Raw genomic sequence first — 22,636 nt, forward strand, 5'->3', positions numbered from 1 at the left:
TACAACCAAGTCCAGTGTATGAACATTGCTGACATACTTTGACTAGGGATTGGAACCACATAGGGATGCATGTGGTCAACCTGCATCAGAACTCAACAAGACTAAGAAGCCTGGTGGTGGTAAATTCAAAGAATATTACTTTAACGCTGTGGACAGGTGGAGGAAATTATAAATTAATTGTTGTCCAGAAATGAGGTCCACCCTGGGCTTGAAAAAAAATTTCTTAGGCAAAAGGACAATGAAAATATTTTTTAATAATGGTATTATAAAGAAAGGCATTTACTACTGGTGGCAAAGACATTTTTCCTGATCCAATACACTTCTTGAATATAAAAAAAGCAAGTCACAAGACTGAAAAAGTTGTAGAAAAAGATGATTCCTGTAGAAAATAAGGTAGAATTCTTAAGAGTACAGACAGCTATGAGAAAAGGAATCATAGAAAGTGTGTCAAGAAGACCAACATGGTAGGGTTTAATATAATAGAATCGTAAGTCATGGATCTGTTCATAACATAGACAAAGCTACTGTCCCTTCCCTCATTTTGTAAGAGCCAGCATTTGGTATATATACCCTATACATCAATAGTACTAAAGACATTATTACTGGTGACAATAGTACTAAGACACTTTCTGCATCGTGGAAGGAACTACCTTTAAGTTATAACTCCAGGATTATGCCAGTCCATATCAAACCCTACCCAATATACTTTCTCTTATACATAACTCAAATTTTCATACCACAACCTCAATAGAAAATTTAAACTATCTTCATCCTTGATAAGATCTACTGTAACTCAAGACATGAAAAAAAATTACAAAATAATACACACCTATGAAGTAAAAATATTGTGCTTATCACAAATGTTAATCACATATGGTGATACCTTGCAGCATTTTTAAATTAATCACATGGGATCTCCAATAATTAAGAACAGTCAAAATGAAATCAGAGTCTATGAAATGAAATCCCATATTGAAGGAAAAAAAGGTTGTTTTGGACAATGTTGCAGAAGAAAAGACATAATGACTCTAAAGGCCTGGTTACACGGTGCATTAACCCGTACGGGTTAATGTATGAATGCGTGTCTGTTTGCATGTCCGAATTCATGGACGTTTGCGTGAACGAGGAGCATGAATGAGCGGTTACACGGTAAATGCGTTCGCACAAGTTTTCACACATTTTCTCGTAACGCGAGGCGTTTAGTTTTTGTTTATTCCCTTTACAGTGCGCAAAATTTAAATGTGAAAACAGTATCATTAGGTAGGAAGCAGACGATACCTACCAGAAAATAATTCCCTTTTCGTTGTTTCCTGTAGGACCAGGAAATTTCACATACTGGTAATATATTTGCGCTGCCGTGTAAACAGTGGTTTTCATTGTAGTTGCCGAAGTTGTTTCATTTCGTGCCAGTAATATTTATTTATATTTAATATTTATCGTTATCGCTCACTGAATGCTATATCTCAATAGTACTCTATTTATTTCAAACCGTTATCAAAGTTAATACTAAGGCGGAAAATTTGTAGACGCATCTTGTTTTTAAGCCGTGTTTACCAGACATTTTTCTGTCATCTGTCTCACTGAGTGTAGATGATGTATGAGAGTGGATATTTTTAATACTTTGTTCTACTTTTGTCCGGGATGGTTATAAGTTAAGAAGATATTTGCTGTTGATGGGAAAGATGTTGGTTTAGAGGTCTTGTCGATTTATGAACTTGCGTAATGTGAGTCGTATTTTTGTGGTGGCCAGCGTATTCCCACCTCGGATGTATAAAAGGTAGAATTGTCGTTAATTCGTATGATATAAATTATGTTTAAATGTGTTCTATAAGTCGTATGATAGCCATTGTATTTCACAAATGTCGTGTTGAAAACTCTGTGACAACCTCATCGATTGTTTTGTTCCGGCATAATAGAACCAATAAGATACCATAGGCATAAACTTAGTATGTCCGGCATACATACAGGGATAATCTATACGAATATTAGTGTAGATGCAAATGGTGAGTTTGTGGTAGGATTCAAGCACTTACGATACAGTACAAATGAACAAATACGGGTAAAGAGTTACTGAATAGCCAAGACGGCCGTGGAATAGCCCTGCAGATGACAACTAAATGTGTCGTTTCCCACCAGGTGGCTCTGTTATCAACTTGTGCGAATGCATGAACGAAATTAGAACAGGTTCTATTTTCTGTTCACGCGTTCATGCATTTGTACATTTTGGGGTGGTTACACGGTGAATTTTTCCGTTCATTCTTGCGTTCATACATTTAGACATTAACCCGTACGAGTTAATGCACCGTGTAACCAGGCCTTAAGGACAGAACACATTACGTGACTTAAAAACCCTCTATTTCAGCAAGCAATGGCTTTTGGGGATGAAAGTTTTATCTCCCACAACCCAGGTAATAATGGAATTTCAGCAATATCAAGCAACTTGTTCAAAATATGTATGCAATATTGCATATAAAGCCTGAGGAGGCTAAAATTCGCCTCTTCAAATTCACTCAAGAATACAAGCATTACAAGGAAAAGCAGCAAGTTTGTATAACTTGCAATGCTCCCAACCCTCCCCTGCAAATGGGGGAAAAGTGCCCAAGCCATCCCTTTTTAGATATGTAGGTGCAGAATCCCATGAACCCAAATGGACAATTACCTCTCACTCATTCTTTAAACAGAAAAGTTGGGTACACATACATGTTGGCTAAAACCAACACTGTAATCTAGGCAGATGAAGTTGTTAGGTACTTGAATGTTAGCCCTGAACTTAGCAGCAATTTATTTGATTAAATAATCAATATAACATGAAGCAGGAGAGTGTTTATAAGTTAAAATTAATGTAGATTAAAGCAAAATCATCATGAATCGTAGATCCCTGTTCTGTGATGGTCACATCATGATTGACTGGGATAGTTACTTGCAAGCTACAAATTCAAAAGTTGATAACTTTTTATAGTTCAATTGACTATCTCACGTAAAAAAAATATCTACTACATATATAATGTTAAAACCATTTAACTCAACCATATCTTGACAGCTCTACATACAGTATATTGCACAGGCATTGGTTAAATGTTAGAAATCCCTAACGAAGAATTACCCAAGTTCACCTTACAACAGAATTCACATTATTAATGGTTGTGTCATCATAATGAAGGGAGAGGAACCACACTGGAGAACAATAACTCATTAAACTGGCAGTCCTAATCAATTAGACTCCAATCAAAGTTTGGCTAAAGTAGGAATATCTAGTTAGTTTTAGGCCTTACATTTATCCTCTTTTCAAGCAAAAGAAGAATTGAAATACCCAATACAAGCAATACTTCTTCAAAATGAAATATTTTTACAAATTCGTAGTTCTACTATATTTTTTTACTCTAACAACAACCTCATTTTTGCTTCAATAAAGGTTTAATTTTAAAACTGACACCTAAAAATCATATATACAAGCTGTGTTCCAAGAGCTATGAAACAAATACTTTTGCTGCACCCCAATTGGTTGGTGTGGGGGTCCTTAAGCTTCACAGAGCACCAAAAGACAGTGAACTTAGTCAGAGCAACAGTAGAGCCTGACTTTTAGATACAGCACATTCCTGTTGAAAGACCATGCCAAGATGCAAAGTGGAGGATACTTTCAAACCATGGACCTAAGGGTGCATTAAAATCAAAACTAAAAATCGCAAATTTCTTTAGCAAGCCAAGTGGGAATTTCCTTTTCTGATACGCAAGTTACAAGGTGGGCGAAGGCAAATAAGGTGGGACAGGAAGAGGACAACAAGGCCCATTCCTGATGACTGATGAAATGTCATAGATGTATACATAATTGTTTTTATTCTACATTGAAATCTTGAGTTCTTCTGGAAGAACACTATCAAGGCTTTTTACCAATGACATGTTCTAAAGTTTTTAAAGGTTCCCTCATCTACAAAAATGTCACCCCATCAGGCAACTTTTATGAAAATGCAGTCAGACAAATAACTGCACAGCTATGTGTAGCTCACCAAGTACAACATGACAAAGCCACCCAATACTCTCTACCTAAATTCCGATAACTTCTAACTATTCCCGAGGATGAAAATGAATTTAAGTTATCTGTTTAAGAGAATTGGGGCTATTCATGTGCCTGAGGATACAATGAGAATGTGACATTTGATAAAAAGCAGAAGACTTATGCAAGGGTTAAAAAATTGCTCACACGAAAACTGAGTAGAGAGCTGTGTCAAACCAGTCTTCAGATTTCTGGCGTAGTTCGAAAATAATGATAATATGTAATTGATAACTTATTTTTAATATGAATCACTCATATGTTCCTGAATAAGTAAAATTTTTATTACATATTTAAGGTACCTGCTTTCAGGTAATTGATAAGCTATTAACATGATACTTCTGCAGTGTCAAAAGATGAGCCTTCTTGTATGTTAATACTTTCAGCATAATTCATTTCCAAGATGAGCCAGTTTTTCTTTTCAATATTATTTCTACACCAAAGTCCAAAATTAAACCTTTAATTGGCTCATTGAATTAATTTACTTCCGGTGGCTAAGATTTCAGCATAAAGTAGAAAAGCTATATACCTGAAGATGTCATCATGTGATGACACGTAAGATGTGACAAATCTATTTAATGCATGGCTACCACTGCAATTTTTCAACCTTACAAGATTTTAATTTAACAGATTTAACTAATAAAATATAATTAACCTCCTGATATATTTAAATATGATTTAAAGAAAATATGGCCCTACAAAGTTTACAACAGCGTAAAAGAATATTTTTCCGATCAACTGTTAAATTAAAGTTTTGCAATAAATTTGTCAATATGGTGTTATTTGTGTAAAATATATTTTCTTTCTAAATGTTTTCATGGCTATTTTCTATATCAATTTTTAAGACCAATAGAAAAATAATTATTATTATTAAATTTTTATTAAATGCTCATAACATAAATGCCTTAAGTGAATTTCTATTCAGACCTAACAAATAGGCTGGTCAATGATTCTCAGAAGAACAAAGCCAGTAAATGACCGTCATTAAAATAACCATGTATATTAAGTTAAAACGAAGATAGCAGTACAAATTACAAATAAGATATAATAATGACTTTAAAGGACAGCATAACAGGAAAGACTGTTGTTAACATTTGGGGTTACCTGCCACAAGATCCCCATACTGATTGCAGTACAGTATGAGCATTCAGCAAGAAAATCAAAGTACATAAATTCCCATACTACCAACTACGCATTAAAAATTCTTCGCATAGGAGGAAACCATAGATCATCTTTGTAACCATCTAACAACTTGACAAGCATTGGATCACTAGGAAAAATATCTTATTGTGGTAAAAAAATTTGAAGGTTAATCCCAGGGTGGAAAATATAGGATCATCTCGTAAACTTCAGTCAACAAACAGGTAAAAAAAACTGGGTTCTTTATACTTACAGTTCAGAAATAGTAAATAGAAACCACGGGAGTCACAGATGCAATCAGCAACCATATTTTTAACAAACCAATCAGAAGTAATAGTAAGCAGGAAGAGCACCGCACTTGAGGCAGGCGATCATGATGGGCAAGGGCCCAATGGGTGGTAAATGGTGACCCACACTCACCGATTCACTCGTCACACTGCTGTTCGAGCTCCCCTCCACACTGCCACTCGTTGACCCTGTACCATCACTACCACTCCCCCCTCCCCCACCAGGGCCAACACCCTCACATGACCCCGACGAGGAGACAGAGTCATCGTCTTCCCCAGCACTACCACCCCTCGGCACACTACCGCCAGTCCTCCGTGCCACGGCAGCATAGGAGCAAGTCGTTTGAGCATGCTGCTGTTGCATTTGATACAGTTGGTGGTGGTGGAGGGGGGAAGGAATGACGGCAGACTGGATAATGGGGGTGGGGAGGTGATTGGGCGTTGCTGACGACGGCGTGACCAGGCATGTGAGGGGGGCTGTTCGTGCTCCCGTCATCACTGGGAGGGGGGTCACAGTCGAGGTTGAAATGGCCTTGGGCGGGAGGATGTACGGAGGGGGGGGCGTAGATGTTGTGTTTGTCTGTGCCGGTGGCAGTGCTCCCCCCTCCTCACTCCCCTCGTTCTCCTTTTCTGCCACCGGCAACTGAACATTCTCCAGAATCCACTGGCGGTATTCAATTACTTCATCTGTTACCCTAATGATGCGACCTAGGATACTGGAAAAAGAAAGGGGGGAAAGAAAGATATCAGTGTGATTAAAAAAAATAAGTATTCTTTCAGTCACCCTCTATTACCGTCAAACATATGACATGAACAATAAAAAAATCACACTTAAGGTTGATTGATTATTTATCTGATTTCAAGTTTAAACCTTCTATTTAATTAATGTTGTATCAAATTTACAGTTATCAGCATATCCTGCTGGCTTACATCCTGTTTTTTTCAATCTAAATACCATTTACTGACCACCAAAATTGAGTTGGAACATAATCTGGAAGCGTTAGCACAATTTTCTAATGATTTATGCAGCTTTTTCAGTTTATAAATTAAAAAAAAAAACAAAATTTGTTTTCCTGCAGAGCATATTAGCTAATTCTTCCCAACTAAGTCTAACTACATTTATATTAAAGTACAGTAGACTCTTGTTATTACGAAGTTCACGGGACCAAAAAACTGGAGGTTCGTAATAACGAAGTTCGTATGAACGTTTCTTTTAGGAATCATCAAAGATACTTTGTCAAAATTTATTGTTTTCAATCACCCACATTTATAATCTTCGGAGTCAAGTGTAATATACACGATTAAATTATGTGAAAGTCCTTGATATACAAAGAAGATGCTTTGCGAGACCTAGCTCATTAGTTGATAAACCTATACAAGGCATAGAGGATAAATGTTATCCTTAAGAATGCAACACTGCATCACAATCCTGCATAAACTCAGGATTGAGACGAACTGATCTAGCTTGCAACGTAGCCAGGGCTGAAAAAAATTGCTGTGCGCAGGAAGAAAGAATAGGCGAAACGCTAAACAATTCCTGACTTCACACTGGAGTAAATGGTACTTTGTTCAGATCATGCCCGAAGTGCGAGTTTCTCTACGCCACGTAGTGTTGCATCGGAAAAAAAATCCAAAAGGCACAAAACTTGAAATTTTGGATACACTTTAATTTTTCGAATGTTCGTATCTCTGAAAGTTCGTAAATCCAATGTGCGTAGGAAGAGCACTAACTGTGCGTCCAATTTATGAGCGTTAATGAGTGGGTCACCATAATTCCTCAGGAATGTAGCTTATTATATGATGTTGAGTGCATTTTGAGATATTTCCTAGAGAAGAAAGAACCAAAATTGATGCTCTCAGACACACTACAAGAAGAGAACTTAAACACAGATCAATGATGATAACATAGCGAAGTGTATATCCACCTAAATGCCGTTGCAATTTTGTGGAACTTCGTAATAGTTCATTAGGTAACCGCCAGGACCGGGACTGAGGTTCGTAATTTCGTAATAACATTTCTTTTACTATCGATTGGATAGGCCTTTTAGTCGGGACCAACATATTGCTTCGTAATAACGAGAACTTCGTAATAACTAGGGATGGACGGATCCAGGATTTTATTCGGATCCGGATTCGGATTGGATCCTTGATTTTCAGAGCCGGATCTTTCGGATCAGATATTTTCGGATTCCTGATGCTGAGATTCCCCCGATGATTGTTCAATCTCTTGGGAAGAGTCACACTATGTGCCAGCCATATTTTGCTATTTTTATTCTCCTATGTAACCTCAGCGAGAGCTTTCAAACAAAACAGTTCATGAGTACGACAAGAATCCCATGCGACGGCGCATTCGAAGATAGAATTGGAACTCTTTCCAACCTTATGGGGCATTCACTGAAGCTGTTATTCAAAATTTCGGATCCAGATCCGATGTCTTCCGCGACTTTGCATCCGTGCAATATCCGTGGATATTTGTATCCGAGGTATCCGATCCGACCATCCCTAGTAATTACGTTGTTCATATTAAAGTGAGTCTACTGTAGCAAAAATGTTAAGTAATTTGATATACAATTACAAATAACTGGTGATGAGTATCATGATTTGGTTCATACGCTGGATCTTGACTTACCTTGTTTTATTGGCATCATTGATTAGAGAGTTTCCTGGAATGACAGCTTGAGTAAGAACTATGTATGCATACTCAAAAGCCTGTTTAACATGCAAAGCTCCATAAGAACTCCTTCCTATGTCATTGCCAGGAGTGAGAGGATCTTCAATGCACAAGAGTGAAGGCCTATGACCATCAACCATGTCTTTTTGAACCTGAAAAATAAATAAAAACAATTAATAAAGAAGATTAAATGTGTCAATCACCTCATTATTCTTTTCACACTTTTCAATGGGATCTCAAGGAAAAATGTTGGCAAAAAAGAAAGATAACGACTTTATTATTAAAATATTATAGGAATCTGCAAGCAACAGAACCAAAATTAAAATTGGATACCACCAATTGACGTATTGCTTTGCACAATTACTAATAGAGCTGTGAAATCTAGTTATGTTTATAACAAATAAAAAGAAAGTTAACAGAGCTAACTCTATTAATTCTTGAAGTTAGAACAAACACAACTGTGATATATTTCCTCAAATTCATCATTAAAAATTCATAACTTAGCTTCAAGTTCACCCCTACCAACTAAAGGAATAGACCTCACTGCATTGCATACATTTTGTCAGTGAGGTCTATTCCATGCATGCAAAATGCAATACTGAACAAACTGCAGCCTTAAAAAAGATGCCCACCAACATTTGTCGCATCACCAAAAACTAATGCATGATCAGGTTATTTTTCAGATCATAGTTACATTATTATTCCCATTTTCCACACTTCTTACTCTTATCAATCACAAATTTTCAGATAGTCAATTCAAATTACCTTACAAGCGCTGCAATCTCATAAGTTTGAATTATAGTTAAATGATTTAGACTGGATATTTTTATTTCCTTAAGATCATTAATCCAAAACCCAATTTCCAAGTATGCTATACATTTAAGACTAACATCAAAGTAAAACACTATATTTGCAGCAAAGTTGTGATAGCTATGATTGCAGACAATGGGGTAGGAATTATCTAGTCAATTGAATACAACTTTCAAGGTCCATATTTGAGTTCTCATGATTCTTCTGCCAATGTTTCACCTCAGATGCAGGAGGCCTATGGGTGGAATTCCAGCTCCAGGGGAAACGTTGGCAGATGAACCAAGAGAAAGGGGAACCAACCAAGAACCTATTAACCACAATCATCTTGTTCACACGAAGTATGATGACTTCTTAATGTTTTACCCCATTCAGTACAAAACTTTATTTCTTAAAATTGGAAAGAATTCAACACGTGGCAACCAAAAAGAAAATTTAGCCCATATTGCAAGAGATGAAAGCAAAAAAGCAGGATGAATAATTGCTTGACTACAGACAAATGCAGAAATAAGTGCATAAACCAATTGCAGGGAAATGAAATGAAAGGGTAAACACAGACCGTTTAACTGACAGTAAATAACAAATAAAGGTCATTTCGTATAAAATCACTTCAGGCTTGATTTTGTGGAAGTTCGCTATATCCATGATGAAGAACATGTGGTAATTTCCACACTTTTTAATTCAACACGCAACAACCCAAAAAAATGACGCAATGTGTTGAAACCATGGTCGGTTGTTAAGTATTGAATTAAAAAGTGTGGAAAATACCACATGTTATCCATCATGGACAAAGGTAATTACACTAGGAAAAGGTTATTCTCATTAATTATGCTTCCTCCTTGAAATGAAAATTGGTTTTAAAATTTTCTGAACATTAACTTACTCAAATGAATACCAAAACAAGTCATGCATTGAACTTTTGACATTAAAAACATTTTATCAAACTCTATGCTTTAACTGATCAGTAATAGGTACTGACTTTCACCACATAATTGAGTTACTTTCACATGCATTTAAAATCCTGAACATAAGCAATGAAGAAATCCAAAATTAAAATAAGATTACATGAGAATATTTAACTGAACGCAGACGACATTATAATGGCAATCAAAGAGTTAAATTGGCAGAGGTAAATTGATCAAATAAAAAATTTCATTTTAAGATAGCTGGGCTATATCAACACCACCAGATTCATTCAAACAATAGTAATGATTCCTCCAAACATACCTCCTCCTTTGAGATATAAGCTCCACCATCTTTAACACGAATGCCAGTTTTCATGTAATTAAAATGCCTTCCATAGAGTTCAAAAAATTCTATTAACAACACCCCAAGGTTAGCATTTGCACGATATGAGTCTTCACGTGGATGCAACTGGAATAAAAAACATATCCAGCCTTATCCTCATATATCATTAAATTAAAACAGAAAAAATTAGCAACTAAAACCACATGGAAAGACTTTTGAACTTTCATAAGGGAACTGAAACAAAGTTCTAAGATAAAGTGCCATGTGCACTAAGTTTATGAGAGTGGAAAAAATGTACAAGCCCAGTAGGAAGCTTCTCATTTAACAGAAAAAAAACTTCAAATAACCTATACCATCCATTTTGGCATAAAGTTGACTTAGTATAACAAAAATGTGCATGCCAAAAAATAAAATTAATGGATCACCCATTTAACAACTTGATACAAAAATGATTTTCTTCCTTACATTGAGCATTCTAGAAGTTTGACGATTCAATTAAAGCTTAGGAGACTGTAAGTCTAGGAAAGCATCATAGATTTCATTATTTCAGGGCTCATCATTTCATTGTAAAACGAAATATTATTATATTATTAATACAATACAATAATGAATTATTAATATATTATATAAGGTAAAGGATACATACCTGAAGAAAACTAACAGTAAGGAGAATCAAACTGTATGAACTGATACCTCCTGTAAAAACTTCATTTAGGTCCCTCTGCAGGAGAAACTGTTTCAAGACTAGCACCAACTTAGAGAGAACAGGAAAACGTTTCTTAAAACTCTTTATAAGTTCTGCAGACTTAACTCCATTACTCATATTAAAACTAATATCCACTTTTACATCTGACTTCTTGTCAGTCATCTTCACTATAGGAACCTAAAAAGACAACAAAGCAATATTTAAGGAACACAACCTCATATAATTAGAGAAAATCGTATCAATGTCATTGGAACTTGGAATTATCAACAGGAAATTGTTTCGTGAGAGAGTCAAAAGAAAAAGGGTTATCAGGCATACAAAACTCTGCCAAAAATTTATACACATTAGATATGCACTAAGCTCATGCTTATGTACAAGAACCATTATCATAAAATGTAACCCTATCACTAATAGCAACAGCCAACAACTACTTGAATTTGAGGTACTTTAAGGGGGACATCGTCAGGTGCAAATTTATATTTTTTTGCAAGTATATATTTCCACAATTATGATACACAAGTTATGAAGACACTACCTATGAGGTTGCTAAGTTCAAGATTTATATGAAGGATTGGTCTCAATCTCCAAAATAAGATATCAAGATTTTCATTACTAGTTCAACCAATTTTATACACTGGGACCAGAAGTACATGAAATCACAAATACTCGTAGCAAATGGCTACTGTGACATCATAAGTGAAAAGTTACATGGTCACATAACAATACACTTAGCACTAGCACGGATGCAAAAGGAAAATTCAAACCTTTGTCATTAAAAAATAATCCACACATGAAAATTTAACACGGTATTTCCTTCCAAACAAACCTTTTAGCATCTAAAAATTCATATTTAATAAATAAGTATGTATATCTATCTATGAGCAACACTCTAGAATGACTGCAGATACATCCGTGGAAATCAAGCAATAATGGGCACCAAAATGATAAGCTAAAATCTAGACCTCACATACATCACTTTATGTACAATATGTGAGCTTGCTGACATTAGCAGAGCAATGATTCAACTATGCATTATCTTCAACTTTTTCTACACAAAACACTTCACTAGCACTTTATACAACAACTACATCAACCACCAAATTGAAGGAAAGGGACTCAAAACCACAAGTTTGTACTTACAGAAGCCTTGTCAAGAACTTTGAGAGTACTTGCATCAGCTATATCATTCTCCAACAAGGCCCTTTCCAAAGTATGTAATGGAAGAGAATCCCACTTGCCAATCACAACCAAATCAATGTCACTAGAAAATGACAGAGAGAAAAAGGAAAAGAAGTTATAGTAACCACTTAAGGGAAAAAATAGCAAACCACCATGCAAAGGTATTGTAAGTGCTATAAACTATGACAAAGGATATTAAATACATTTAGACAGATGTTTCTTCATTCAAATTTCATTAGGAATCTTCACTAAATAGTACCAAGTATAACACAAATAGAAAAGACTAAATGGTTCTATATTGCACCTATCATGGACAATGATTTTGATATTGATAACGATAGAAGGAGTTATGTGTCCATAGTTTTCTCATCACATACTTGAGCATAAGAACAACCACAGGCAATAATAATTGTAGCAGCTGCTTCAATTTGAAATAGTTTATCTTCAGAAAGAAATTTCAATTTTTGGCAAGGACATATTTCCAGACTAATGATATACAAGTAATGAGGACTCTAGCTACACGTTTTTAGATCTAGATTTATATGAAGGATAGGTCTGAATCCCAAAAATAACTTTCGATGGGATACAAGATTTAAAAAAATATATTTAGGACATCACAAAACGAGGAGTGGGTATCCAGAATGGTAATAGAATATTTCAACAAGAAGAAACATAAAGGACATGGGGTACTTATTAATTTATTAATCCTTTAAATTGGGAAGAACTGTCAACTTCAAACACGAAAATGTACCCAATATTCCACACAGAGTAGAAACATGCACAATTATAAAGATTAGGTGATATAATAAAGTGTTACTATTAGTGAATATATGAATTTAATTGAAACTGAAAACACAAACTTTAACTTCCGATGAAACCAAATTATTAAATATTTTACCTAGGGCAATGACAAGGGTAGTTTTATGGGTAGAAATTATTAAATGCATATTAATTGCAGTTTAGGACAAAATAAAATATATATTGCAATAGATATTAGGATAGAATTACCAAAAAAATATAACATTACCATATAGCAGATTAGCAAAGATGATTCTTCACGTGCACTGCTTTATGGTATGTACATCAAAATCAAGGCACTGATCAAAAGATATGCCTCAACATGACATCCTATAATCATTAACTATAACAAACATTAAAAAGAACAGAAGTGTTTAGTTCTAGGTAATTCTTATAAAATATCTACAAATTCATTTAATAGCTAAACATATGGCAATATTTATGAGTAATAATAATCATTAGAAGTACTTTGATTGTTGTGGTTAAACATTTTCCTCACGTTCCGGTGAACAAAATAGCAGTTTTCAACCATTTAATAGTTTTAACAATAAAATCATTCCTGCCAACAATGGTTATAATCTCACCTCAACAGACAAGATACTAGAGAAAAAAAGAAGTAAAAAATCTAAAATACTCACACCCCACTAATTAAACCACTATGTCCAGCACCAATGACTCCCTTGCACTGCTTAACAATTTACTAGCCTGAGCTCTCCAGACTCAACATGATATCGTGCATCATTTTACCTGTTATCTCATAAAATGGCTAAAAATACATGGAATATTACTATTTTATTTCTAAGCAGGTCATTATAATTAGGGCGATTAAAATGTTTCGGTGATACTGATATTTTTCTTGATAGTAAAAGCCCCATGCTAGATTCTAAATAATAATGAGTTCCCATAAATGATTAACGATTTATAATTTCATTCTTTATCTTTTGCTAAGGATAAGATTCTCTTACGTGGATTTTGACTATGTTGTACCAGACTAAATAAAGTCAATCAAAACATCTATCTGAAAGGAGCATGCATTATTGCCCTTACATTCCTTTAACCCAACAGTAGTGATGTAAATGACTGCTACATTAAGGGGGTGATTTTAGTTTCCTGAATTGATATGGATATACATATTAGAGAACAAAACAAATTTTGCATTTGCATTGAAGTACAGAAATTAACCATTTTATTTTTTAGCATGCCAACATGCATATCATAAATTAGTTGACAGCAAATGGTCTGTAATACTAAAAGTGGCACTATAAATGAAAATCCTTACGTGAAGTAAAATTTAAGATAAATCCCACAGAAGCTTGCAACGTGAAGCTACTAAGAGCTAGAACAGCAGTGTTATTATTATTTTGCATTTTAAGTAAGATTGATTAGCTGGCCACAGAGACTGGGGATCACCAATCTAGGTTTAAGAGCAGGATCACATTACTGGATCATCACTCCCATGAGATTCATCAAGTCAATGGAAAAAGACACTAAAATTAAGCGGTCAACAGCTTTGACACTTGATAGTATACAGACAGGACAGAACATTGCTTTATTTTATACCAATGAAGAGAGTTGTTAGTGGAAAAACTGAGGAACCACAAGAGAGCAAGCAAGCTCACAATATTATCCCCAGGTTATAGACGTATCATCAAAAAAGTGGAGAAATTATTTATATCATGATTTGTTTTGTAACTGCCCTGAAAGTATAACTCAAATGTTAAACAAAATGACAGATAGAAAGTTTAAGAAGCCTTATAGTATATTACTTCTGACAGACATATTCAAGAGTATTTGTCCACATTAAGCATTAATTTTTTACAATTTACTCATAAAAATATGTTCATGACTAAATGATTATCTAGATTTAAGTTTGCGCAGCTATCGCTAACCTATAGGATACAATAAAAGAGACACTCCAGATTGTTTTCATTTCCTCAACCAATACATATTTTATTTATGAGTCAATTGACTTAAATGATTTTTATCCTCTGGTTAATGCAAATCAAATTCAGTTTTTATTTTCTGACACAAACAGGTTATCAACTTTCATCATTATTTGAAGAACTGATCATGCTGACTTTGGTTGATAGACTTCCTTAAATCTCTGACATCATTCATCTACCTAATTCAAACCAATAAATTAAAAGTTGTGATTGATCATGTGTACCTCAAAAAAATCCAATGATAATCTGGTTCCCACACACTATTAATTTTAAAGAACCATATTCATTCTAGAAACCTGAGAATTCACTAAAATATCATTACTTCTTACACAATGAATTATTCAGGCAGAGTGAATAAATTCATGAGAAAAAAGGGTAAACCAAACAAAAATTAGTTACAAAGATGAAAATTCTGTAGATGTGCAGCCAAAGGCATGAATGACTGGCTAATGTACATATTCACATTTTAAATGCTAAAAAAATTTTTTAAACCCAGGGATTCTACCCTAATTTTTACTTTCTATAAGCATATTTTGTATGATATGCAGCACAATGGGGTGGAAGTTCTTAATACAGTAGATTCCGTTTAATTGGTCCACCGGTTACTTGGGGCAGCCGCTTAATTGGGGCAGATCTTGAAGAACAGAACCCAATAGAGGAATATCCCAGAGCATTCTCCACTTAATTGGGACAGCATGCCGCTTTATTGGGCCATGAGTCGGCGACGTAGACTCTATACTCGTGACGAAATTAATTTTTTTTTTGCTTTCAAAATACTATTTTTTAATATTTTCCTCCTTTGATTTACTCTTATTTTTCACAAATGTTCTTATTCTTGCCCTATTTTGAAAGCTCTTGTTGTTATACTATCCGCAAGAGGATAAGACTTTTCTTTAATAGGACTTAGTAAAAGACACTCATTCATCGTCCCCCTTGGCTGTGAAAAATATTTTTAACAAAAATGTTATAATTCTTTAAAATGATAATAAATTAACTCAACTCGCTGATTTATTAATCAAATTAATATTTTAATAAACTTGTGTTGCATTATAAACATTCTTTAGTCTTCTTTCTATCATTTAAACGCTTGTTTATGCCCATATAAAGGATAGTTCGCCTAATTGGGGCAGCCACTTAATTGGGGCAAAAATCACAAGTCCCGATATGTCCCAATTAACCGGAATCTACTGTGTTCAGTAAACGAGACATTGCAATATTTCCACAGGACTTGTGCCCCGAGGAAATCCATTTTACTAATAACTTTCTGTGTGGATGGACTAAAACTTAAATTCACATAATTTCCACAGGTTAGCCTACTAGGCTACTTGTAGCCTTGAAAATAGGTCATGCATAGGGAGAATTAGTGGGTGGGCACAGGGGGACGTGCACCCCCCCCCCTCCCAGATGCTTAAAATATAGACAAGATTTTTAATCCGTTGCCATTATCATCAGAAGGAAACATAAAATAAAATGTAGTTATTACACATTTAAATTATTAATATTTTCAAATTAACTAAAATAAAGAGTATATTTCGTAAAGTAATTTATGCACATAGTTTTTAATCAAATACCAAATATGAGAAGACGATTTGCCTGTCTCCCCCCCCCCCCCCCCCCCCCCATACCCCCCCGTGAAAAAATTCTGGAACTGCCCTGAGGTCATACGTCTGAGTTCAAAATACCGCCTGCCATTGATTTTCTTAACCAATGGCTAAACAACTTAGCTCTCATCTCGTCGTTGCAAAAAATCGCTGTGTGTTAATGTACGAACGTGTGCACGTACTCAAGCAGAGTAATTCCTTACAACAACATAACCAGCATTTATAACTCTGAGTAAAGGTTGATTTTCGTTTTTTTGTCTCCAACGCTAACAGAAGACGAAGGAAAATTCATGATGAAACTATAATTACAGTCCACTTATTTCTATCCCCAGAGAGAAAAATATTTAGGTCACTCAACTCGTCTCCAAAAATTGAACCCCTAAATATGATTACGTTTGGTACCGTTTTAGATTACGTTTCGTTAGGCAAATATTGTGATCGACACTAAGGTAGTTGGGTTCGAGTATAAAAGCATTAGGTGACAAAGCTACTCCTTCGCGGGAGACGACGCAAGATGACTTCCACACGATCTTTCACACGAGAACGCCGGATCGCATGACATACGCACGCGAAGTCTTTTTCGGTACTTCGCCGATTTTCCATGCGTTTCGGTCCCGAGAGAAAGGAAACGGAGAGCAAAAAATAAAACCGTGGGACCACGTGCCCGTGGCAGACCACAACCTGTACTCGGCACATCGAAAGGCGCCTCCAAAATGTACGAGAGAGAGGACCATCGTCGTAGAGGGGAGGAAGACGGCGGGAGGGGCAAAAGTACGTGTTCGGGAAGCCAGACTTCGCTTCTGCGCGCTTAGTTGTTTTTCCTTTTTTTTTCAAGTTCGGCGAGGAGTACAATGGGCACAAAGCCGGCTGCTTGGTGAACTCCATGCGGCAACGCTAAACGAGGATGCTTCCCACGCATGGGGCATCTCTGAAGGCACGGTCCACACATGACATCATACTTTTTTTATCGATCTCGGCTTCCAAGCATCCATTGCCACACTTATGCGCCATGCAGCTTGTCCTCTCCCAGCGAACAAGGGTGACGTCACTTACACGCCCCCTTCACCGTTTCGCAGGAATGTCAAAGCGTCGTTACCTCAACACCGAGTGGAACGTCTCCGGGATGCATAAGAGTGTGAGAAATCTAATTTGAGCATACAATCACGCTCCTAGGTGGTGTTTCGGACACGTTGGCGTAATATTAGGGAGCTTACATCGCTAAGGAGCATCGGTTGCGAATTCGCAAGATCAATGTTTTTCTACGCTATGCCTTCCTTGCTGCCTTCCTACGCTTTAAATTTAATACGTTAAACGGGACAATACAGCTGGAACAATTTAGAGGATTTAGGGGTAAAACCAAAAGTACACGATAAAAAATAAAAAAGGAAATCAGCAAAATAAATGAATGAACGCCGGTAACGCTGCGTTTATCACACCATACACACAATAATATTTTTATTCATGTGAAAACAAGCAAATTACAACCCTAACCATTTACGAAAGACAAAGGGCGAAAAAAATTTGGTGGCGCCTGGACCAAAGTGACTTAAGATCCATTCCGTGAAGGCCAACGATTCAAATATACAGTAGAAAAATAATACAGCTACCGCAGGAGCCTATTACTTTGCAAAGTGTGAGCTACTACGTTCGTAAACAATTACAAAAACAAAACTCATGTTTATGGGGGTTGTTGCCCCTTTCTGTCGCCACTTTATGACGCTAATGATACTACTGCGCATCAGTCTAGACATGAAACCGGATTGCAAGACCATCCACATACTACTAGGATCACTTACGCTATTAAGAATAACCAGTAATGAGGCAAATTCGTAATGAAGTCGCAGAAACAATAGGAAACTCATTAGTTTACAAGAACTACTTTCTACACAGACACAATCTACTGGTCCACCGTTCAACGTCCAATCCCACAGACGGTACTTCACCAGCTTCCCCCAAGAAACCTAATGATAATAAAGATTCGATCTCGAAGACTGCCAGAATTCGATGGCATAGCTCAAGGATAGCGAACTAGAGCTCGGGCCATCGCATCTATCCCTATAGTCATGATGATGTCAAGGTTGTTCAAACCCGGCCTCCTCCTTCCCGTCACCTCAACAACATGTGCATGTTCTTGCGCCAAATGCACCCCTACCACGCGGCGCGTGACGTCACGGACGGCGCTAAACCTGGCGACTGGAGGGGACACGTGGCAAAGGAAAGGTGGCGCGGTTGGCATCATGGCCGTTCTGTGCGAGCGAAAGAGAAGAGAGGGAGGCAGCCTTGAGACGCGACGCCGCGCCGCTCATGGAAAGCAAAGGCCCGCGGAGGATGGAGGGGGTGGGTTGTGTGTGAAAGGGGTGCAGAAGGGGGCGCTAGGGGTGTGGAGGAGGAGCGGCCACGCAATACAACGAGAGGGAGAGTGAAGAAGGGACTGGTGCCGCCCAAGAGTGCGATACGATACAATCGCGCGAAATCCCGATCAGATACAATTTATTTCGGACCTTTACCACCCAATCACAGGATTTAACGGAACTAAGGAGAAAAAAATCATCTTGATACATCATCTTGATACCGTGATGAGCGGGGATGACTAATGTGGTTCGACCCCACCCCTTCCCTCCTAAAAGCTGGGAAGATCTGCATCTGTCTTAGGTGTACTCCCTCCAAGTCAACCATACGAAAATACGTTTTTTCCTCCAAAACAGTGGGCGAAAAAAATTCTGATGCATCTTACATGAATGCGGCCATTGTTACATCAAACTAGCAGAGATAGTAACACTCGAGCAATTCTTTAAGTTAATCCCTGCCCTCGCTAGGACGAGTGATTGCAGTTTTCGTTTCCAAATTAAAGATTTTCAGTTTCGTTTGTCACTCTTTCGTTCTCGGTAATACCTTGCCTGCTTGTAATCATTCAAGGATTAACTTAGTTCAGTCAACAACCACTCATTATTTAAAGTGTACATCAGCAAAAGTAATTAGTTGTATGGAGTTATGCATGCTTGGTGGGAGCTCAAACTTCCTGGCCAAATTTTGCACCTCTTACGTTTCTTTTCATAACTATGAAGGGCGCATGTAACGCAATGCAAGCGTGCGATGGTGGAGAGACAACTCTTACCGACCAACCTTTCCGTAGCTCGCATGATATTAAGAAAGATGAAAATTAATATGCCATAACATTGATCCCAAAACTAAAAGTGATGGAGCCGCGGGTCATTCTGTTGAACTTCGTTCAACTAAATGAGCCGCTCCATACTTGTTATTAGGCAATCTGCGACCAAACTTCTGAAAATGGTACAACTAATAAAATGAACGACAAGCAATAGTTGCTTGAACCCTAATCTTAAGTCCTCATATCTCAACTTTTAAAACTGCAGGAAAAAGAGGCTAAAAGATTAAATGAGGAGCAGTGTAAATTTCAAGGCAATTACACTATAATTATAAGATTATGGACAGGAAATTCCCAGACATTTTATTTGCCTATGACGACGTTGCAGAGCTGAGATAATTTTTGGTGCATATAGGAGTTGAGAACATGCATCAATGATACTTTTACTGAATGTTTACAATACACCTCGACTTCATTGTCCAACCGAGGTTTTCCATTAGGATTTAACATTCCCACACATCTGCCCGATTGGTGACCTAACGACCAACGACCGCAGTAACTACTTTTGCAAAACGACGATCATAGAGAGAGGGGAGTTATAGAGGGGACGAGTAAAGGAGCAGGAGTGACGTTTCCCTTAACGCAAGGACTGCTTGTCGAAACATAATGAAGCATATAAATACAGATTTCTCAACCAATATGCTACAAGGGGGAGAGAAATTAAGTTGCAAGTACTCCAGAGGAAACATATACAAGAGCGTTCATCGCCTCCTACGCATGGGACATACAAAGATCATGCAAGATTTAAAAGGCAAAATCGGAGAGCATGTAATGGCTCTGAATATAGCCTTGTTTAATTTTTTATAGATATCCGATTAGAAATTTTATTTAACTGCATTGAGAAGGGAAAATGAGGATCATAACGAAATCATATGCATTTCTTTGCTATTTCCATTTCCCAAAACAAAAAGTAAGTCAGATTTTCAACGATGTCCTCAGCTTTTCGTTACTGCGCTGCCACCATACGCGCTGCAGTACATTTTTCCCTGAAGTAAGTTTATAAACATCGCCCATGCCTAAATTACGCAATAAAGAAAGTGCAAGCAAACAGGAAAAGGGCGAAAACGTGATCGCGAATGGCCGGATTTAGTAGCTTACTCCAATGGCATTGCTCTAAAAAAAACCAAAGCGCGTTTTAAGCCTATTATGGGCTCGAGGCGGCGACTCCCGCTCGGTTGTCAGGGCGCAAGCACCAACGATCCTCTCATTTCCTGCGATATATCGAGTCCTCCAACCGCGGAATCGAGAGGCACACATCGGCATCGCTGGAACATCCGCAGGAAGAATCCGTGGGGTTGGAGGATATGGGGCGATGCCTCGTAGACTGACGGCTGCAAGCACACGACAAGACTTTTGACACCCCAGTTCTTTCTCCCCCTTCCCCACCCACTTTCGCGTTATCAACAGTCTTTTCCGCAAATCTTTGGAGGCTTCAGACCGTTCAACCACATCATCGTCAAGGAAGTCGCAAGAGCTATCGCAGAAACGGTTGGATTGGGCTTTAAGGATTCATTTCATGCCATGCGATCGAGTGACTCGCTCCATACGCATTTGATTGTGATTTTAAATGCTTCAGGAATCTGAGATTCTTAAGCGATCACAAGAGAAAAAAATGGCAGGCTTATTATCCTCCCAACATCGTAGTATTTTCACTCGAGAGGCACGATAACGCAGTGCACGGAAAGCAGGCATGACTAATTTAAAATTAAATAAGAGTATAAATAAAATTTACTGGGCAATACTGCTGATTTTATGCGTTCCAGAATCGTCAACAGCCAGAAACCATCTTCATAAGGGAATTACAAAACAATAAGATGGGATAACAAGCATCCAGGGGAGTGCACGAGATTAATGTTTCATAAGCCTTCCTCGACCTCAAGAAGCATTTCACAACGTGCGTATCAAGTACAAAAGCCTGAAGTATTGGATGTCCTTAAAAAGGCAAAGCTAAAGAAATGGTAGCACGGCTACCTTCTGTTAAGAGTATCGTACTACCTTTTGTAGTTACTTTTCTGCTGTTATAAAAATTCACATTAAATGTTAAGGGAGAGGGGCGAAGTGCCCCAGAATAATTGCTTCTCGTTAATTTAGTAGCTTTAGCAACGAAACCAAGACGAAAATTTACTATATACAATCGCAAATAATTCAAAAGTGGCTTAATCACCACTAAGGTATCCGCATAACCATCGCAAGTGCCATTTAAAATGTCCTACTTGTAATTTCATACTCCACAACAAGATGTCCTAGAGCTTTTCCTGCTACTAGCATCAAAAAACATTACTTTTTAACTAGGAACTAACTTCACGGAATTTTCATTTTACATACAAGGCAGACGATGATAGCTTATTTATTAAAATGTTAGTTAAGGTCATTAACCACAGTCTATAGTTCCATAACACAGCTCATAGTGACTAGTTAAGATTAGCAGATGACACCTAAGAGCAAACAGAGGAAGTGATACATTCACATTGGCTAACAACAGAAATTTTAAATAATTTTCAGTCATGAGATGGCAACAGAGGTGCCAAGGGGATAGAAGTTATTCCTTTACTCTTGAAAACCAAATTTTAACGAAAATATGCTGGAGATGAGTGACGACAAGGAAAATAGATTATATTTCACAACGCAAAAATACCAACAATGCGCGCATGTATAATAGCACCAAATAAAATTAGATGAGTTATGAAGGATAAGAAATCCCGAGCAAACTTTGTGGAAGAAAATTATGCATATTTTCTCCATTCGCTATTGAATTAAATCTAAATGAACGGCTAAGAAAAACAATTAAATAGCATACATAAAGAGGGCCACCTGGAGTCGAATCTCGAATCTTGACCGGAGTGCGAATCAAGCTTCTTATTGAGGGGTGACGTAATGATCAGCCAAACATCTCGACTACGGCATTAAAATAAATTAAATTTGCTCAGTAAATATAATGATAGGCCGCGCGAAGACCTATGATTTAGGGGGATAAGAATTTTTTTCTACCTATATGTGAAATACCACTTTTAAATTATCACTTTTTAATTTTTCCGACGCGAA

At 37.0% G+C, this 22,636-nt stretch overlaps 1 protein-coding gene across 5 annotated transcripts in view; it reads right to left on the bottom strand.

Moving 5' to 3' along the window:
• LOC124156130 (terminal nucleotidyltransferase 4A-like) overlaps positions 1-22,636 on the bottom strand; it is a 49,937-nt gene that overhangs the window by 9,507 nt on the left and 17,794 nt on the right. For all 5 annotated transcript variants that reach the window (XM_046530473.1, XM_046530469.1, XM_046530470.1 and 2 more), the window contains exons 3-7: positions 12,048-12,168; positions 10,848-11,084; positions 10,181-10,327; positions 8,105-8,298; positions 5,609-6,191 (exon numbers count right to left, since the gene is read on the bottom strand). In XM_046530473.1, the coding sequence (XP_046386429.1) occupies positions 5,609-6,191; positions 8,105-8,298; positions 10,181-10,327; positions 10,848-11,084; positions 12,048-12,168 (1,282 nt within the window). The remainder of the gene's footprint in view (positions 1-5,608; positions 6,192-8,104; positions 8,299-10,180; positions 10,328-10,847; positions 11,085-12,047; positions 12,169-22,636) is intronic.

Source organism: Ischnura elegans, chromosome 3, assembly GCF_921293095.1.
Source record: "Ischnura elegans chromosome 3, ioIscEleg1.1, whole genome shotgun sequence".
In the NCBI taxonomy this organism is placed as follows: Eukaryota; Metazoa; Arthropoda; class Insecta; order Odonata; family Coenagrionidae; genus Ischnura; species Ischnura elegans.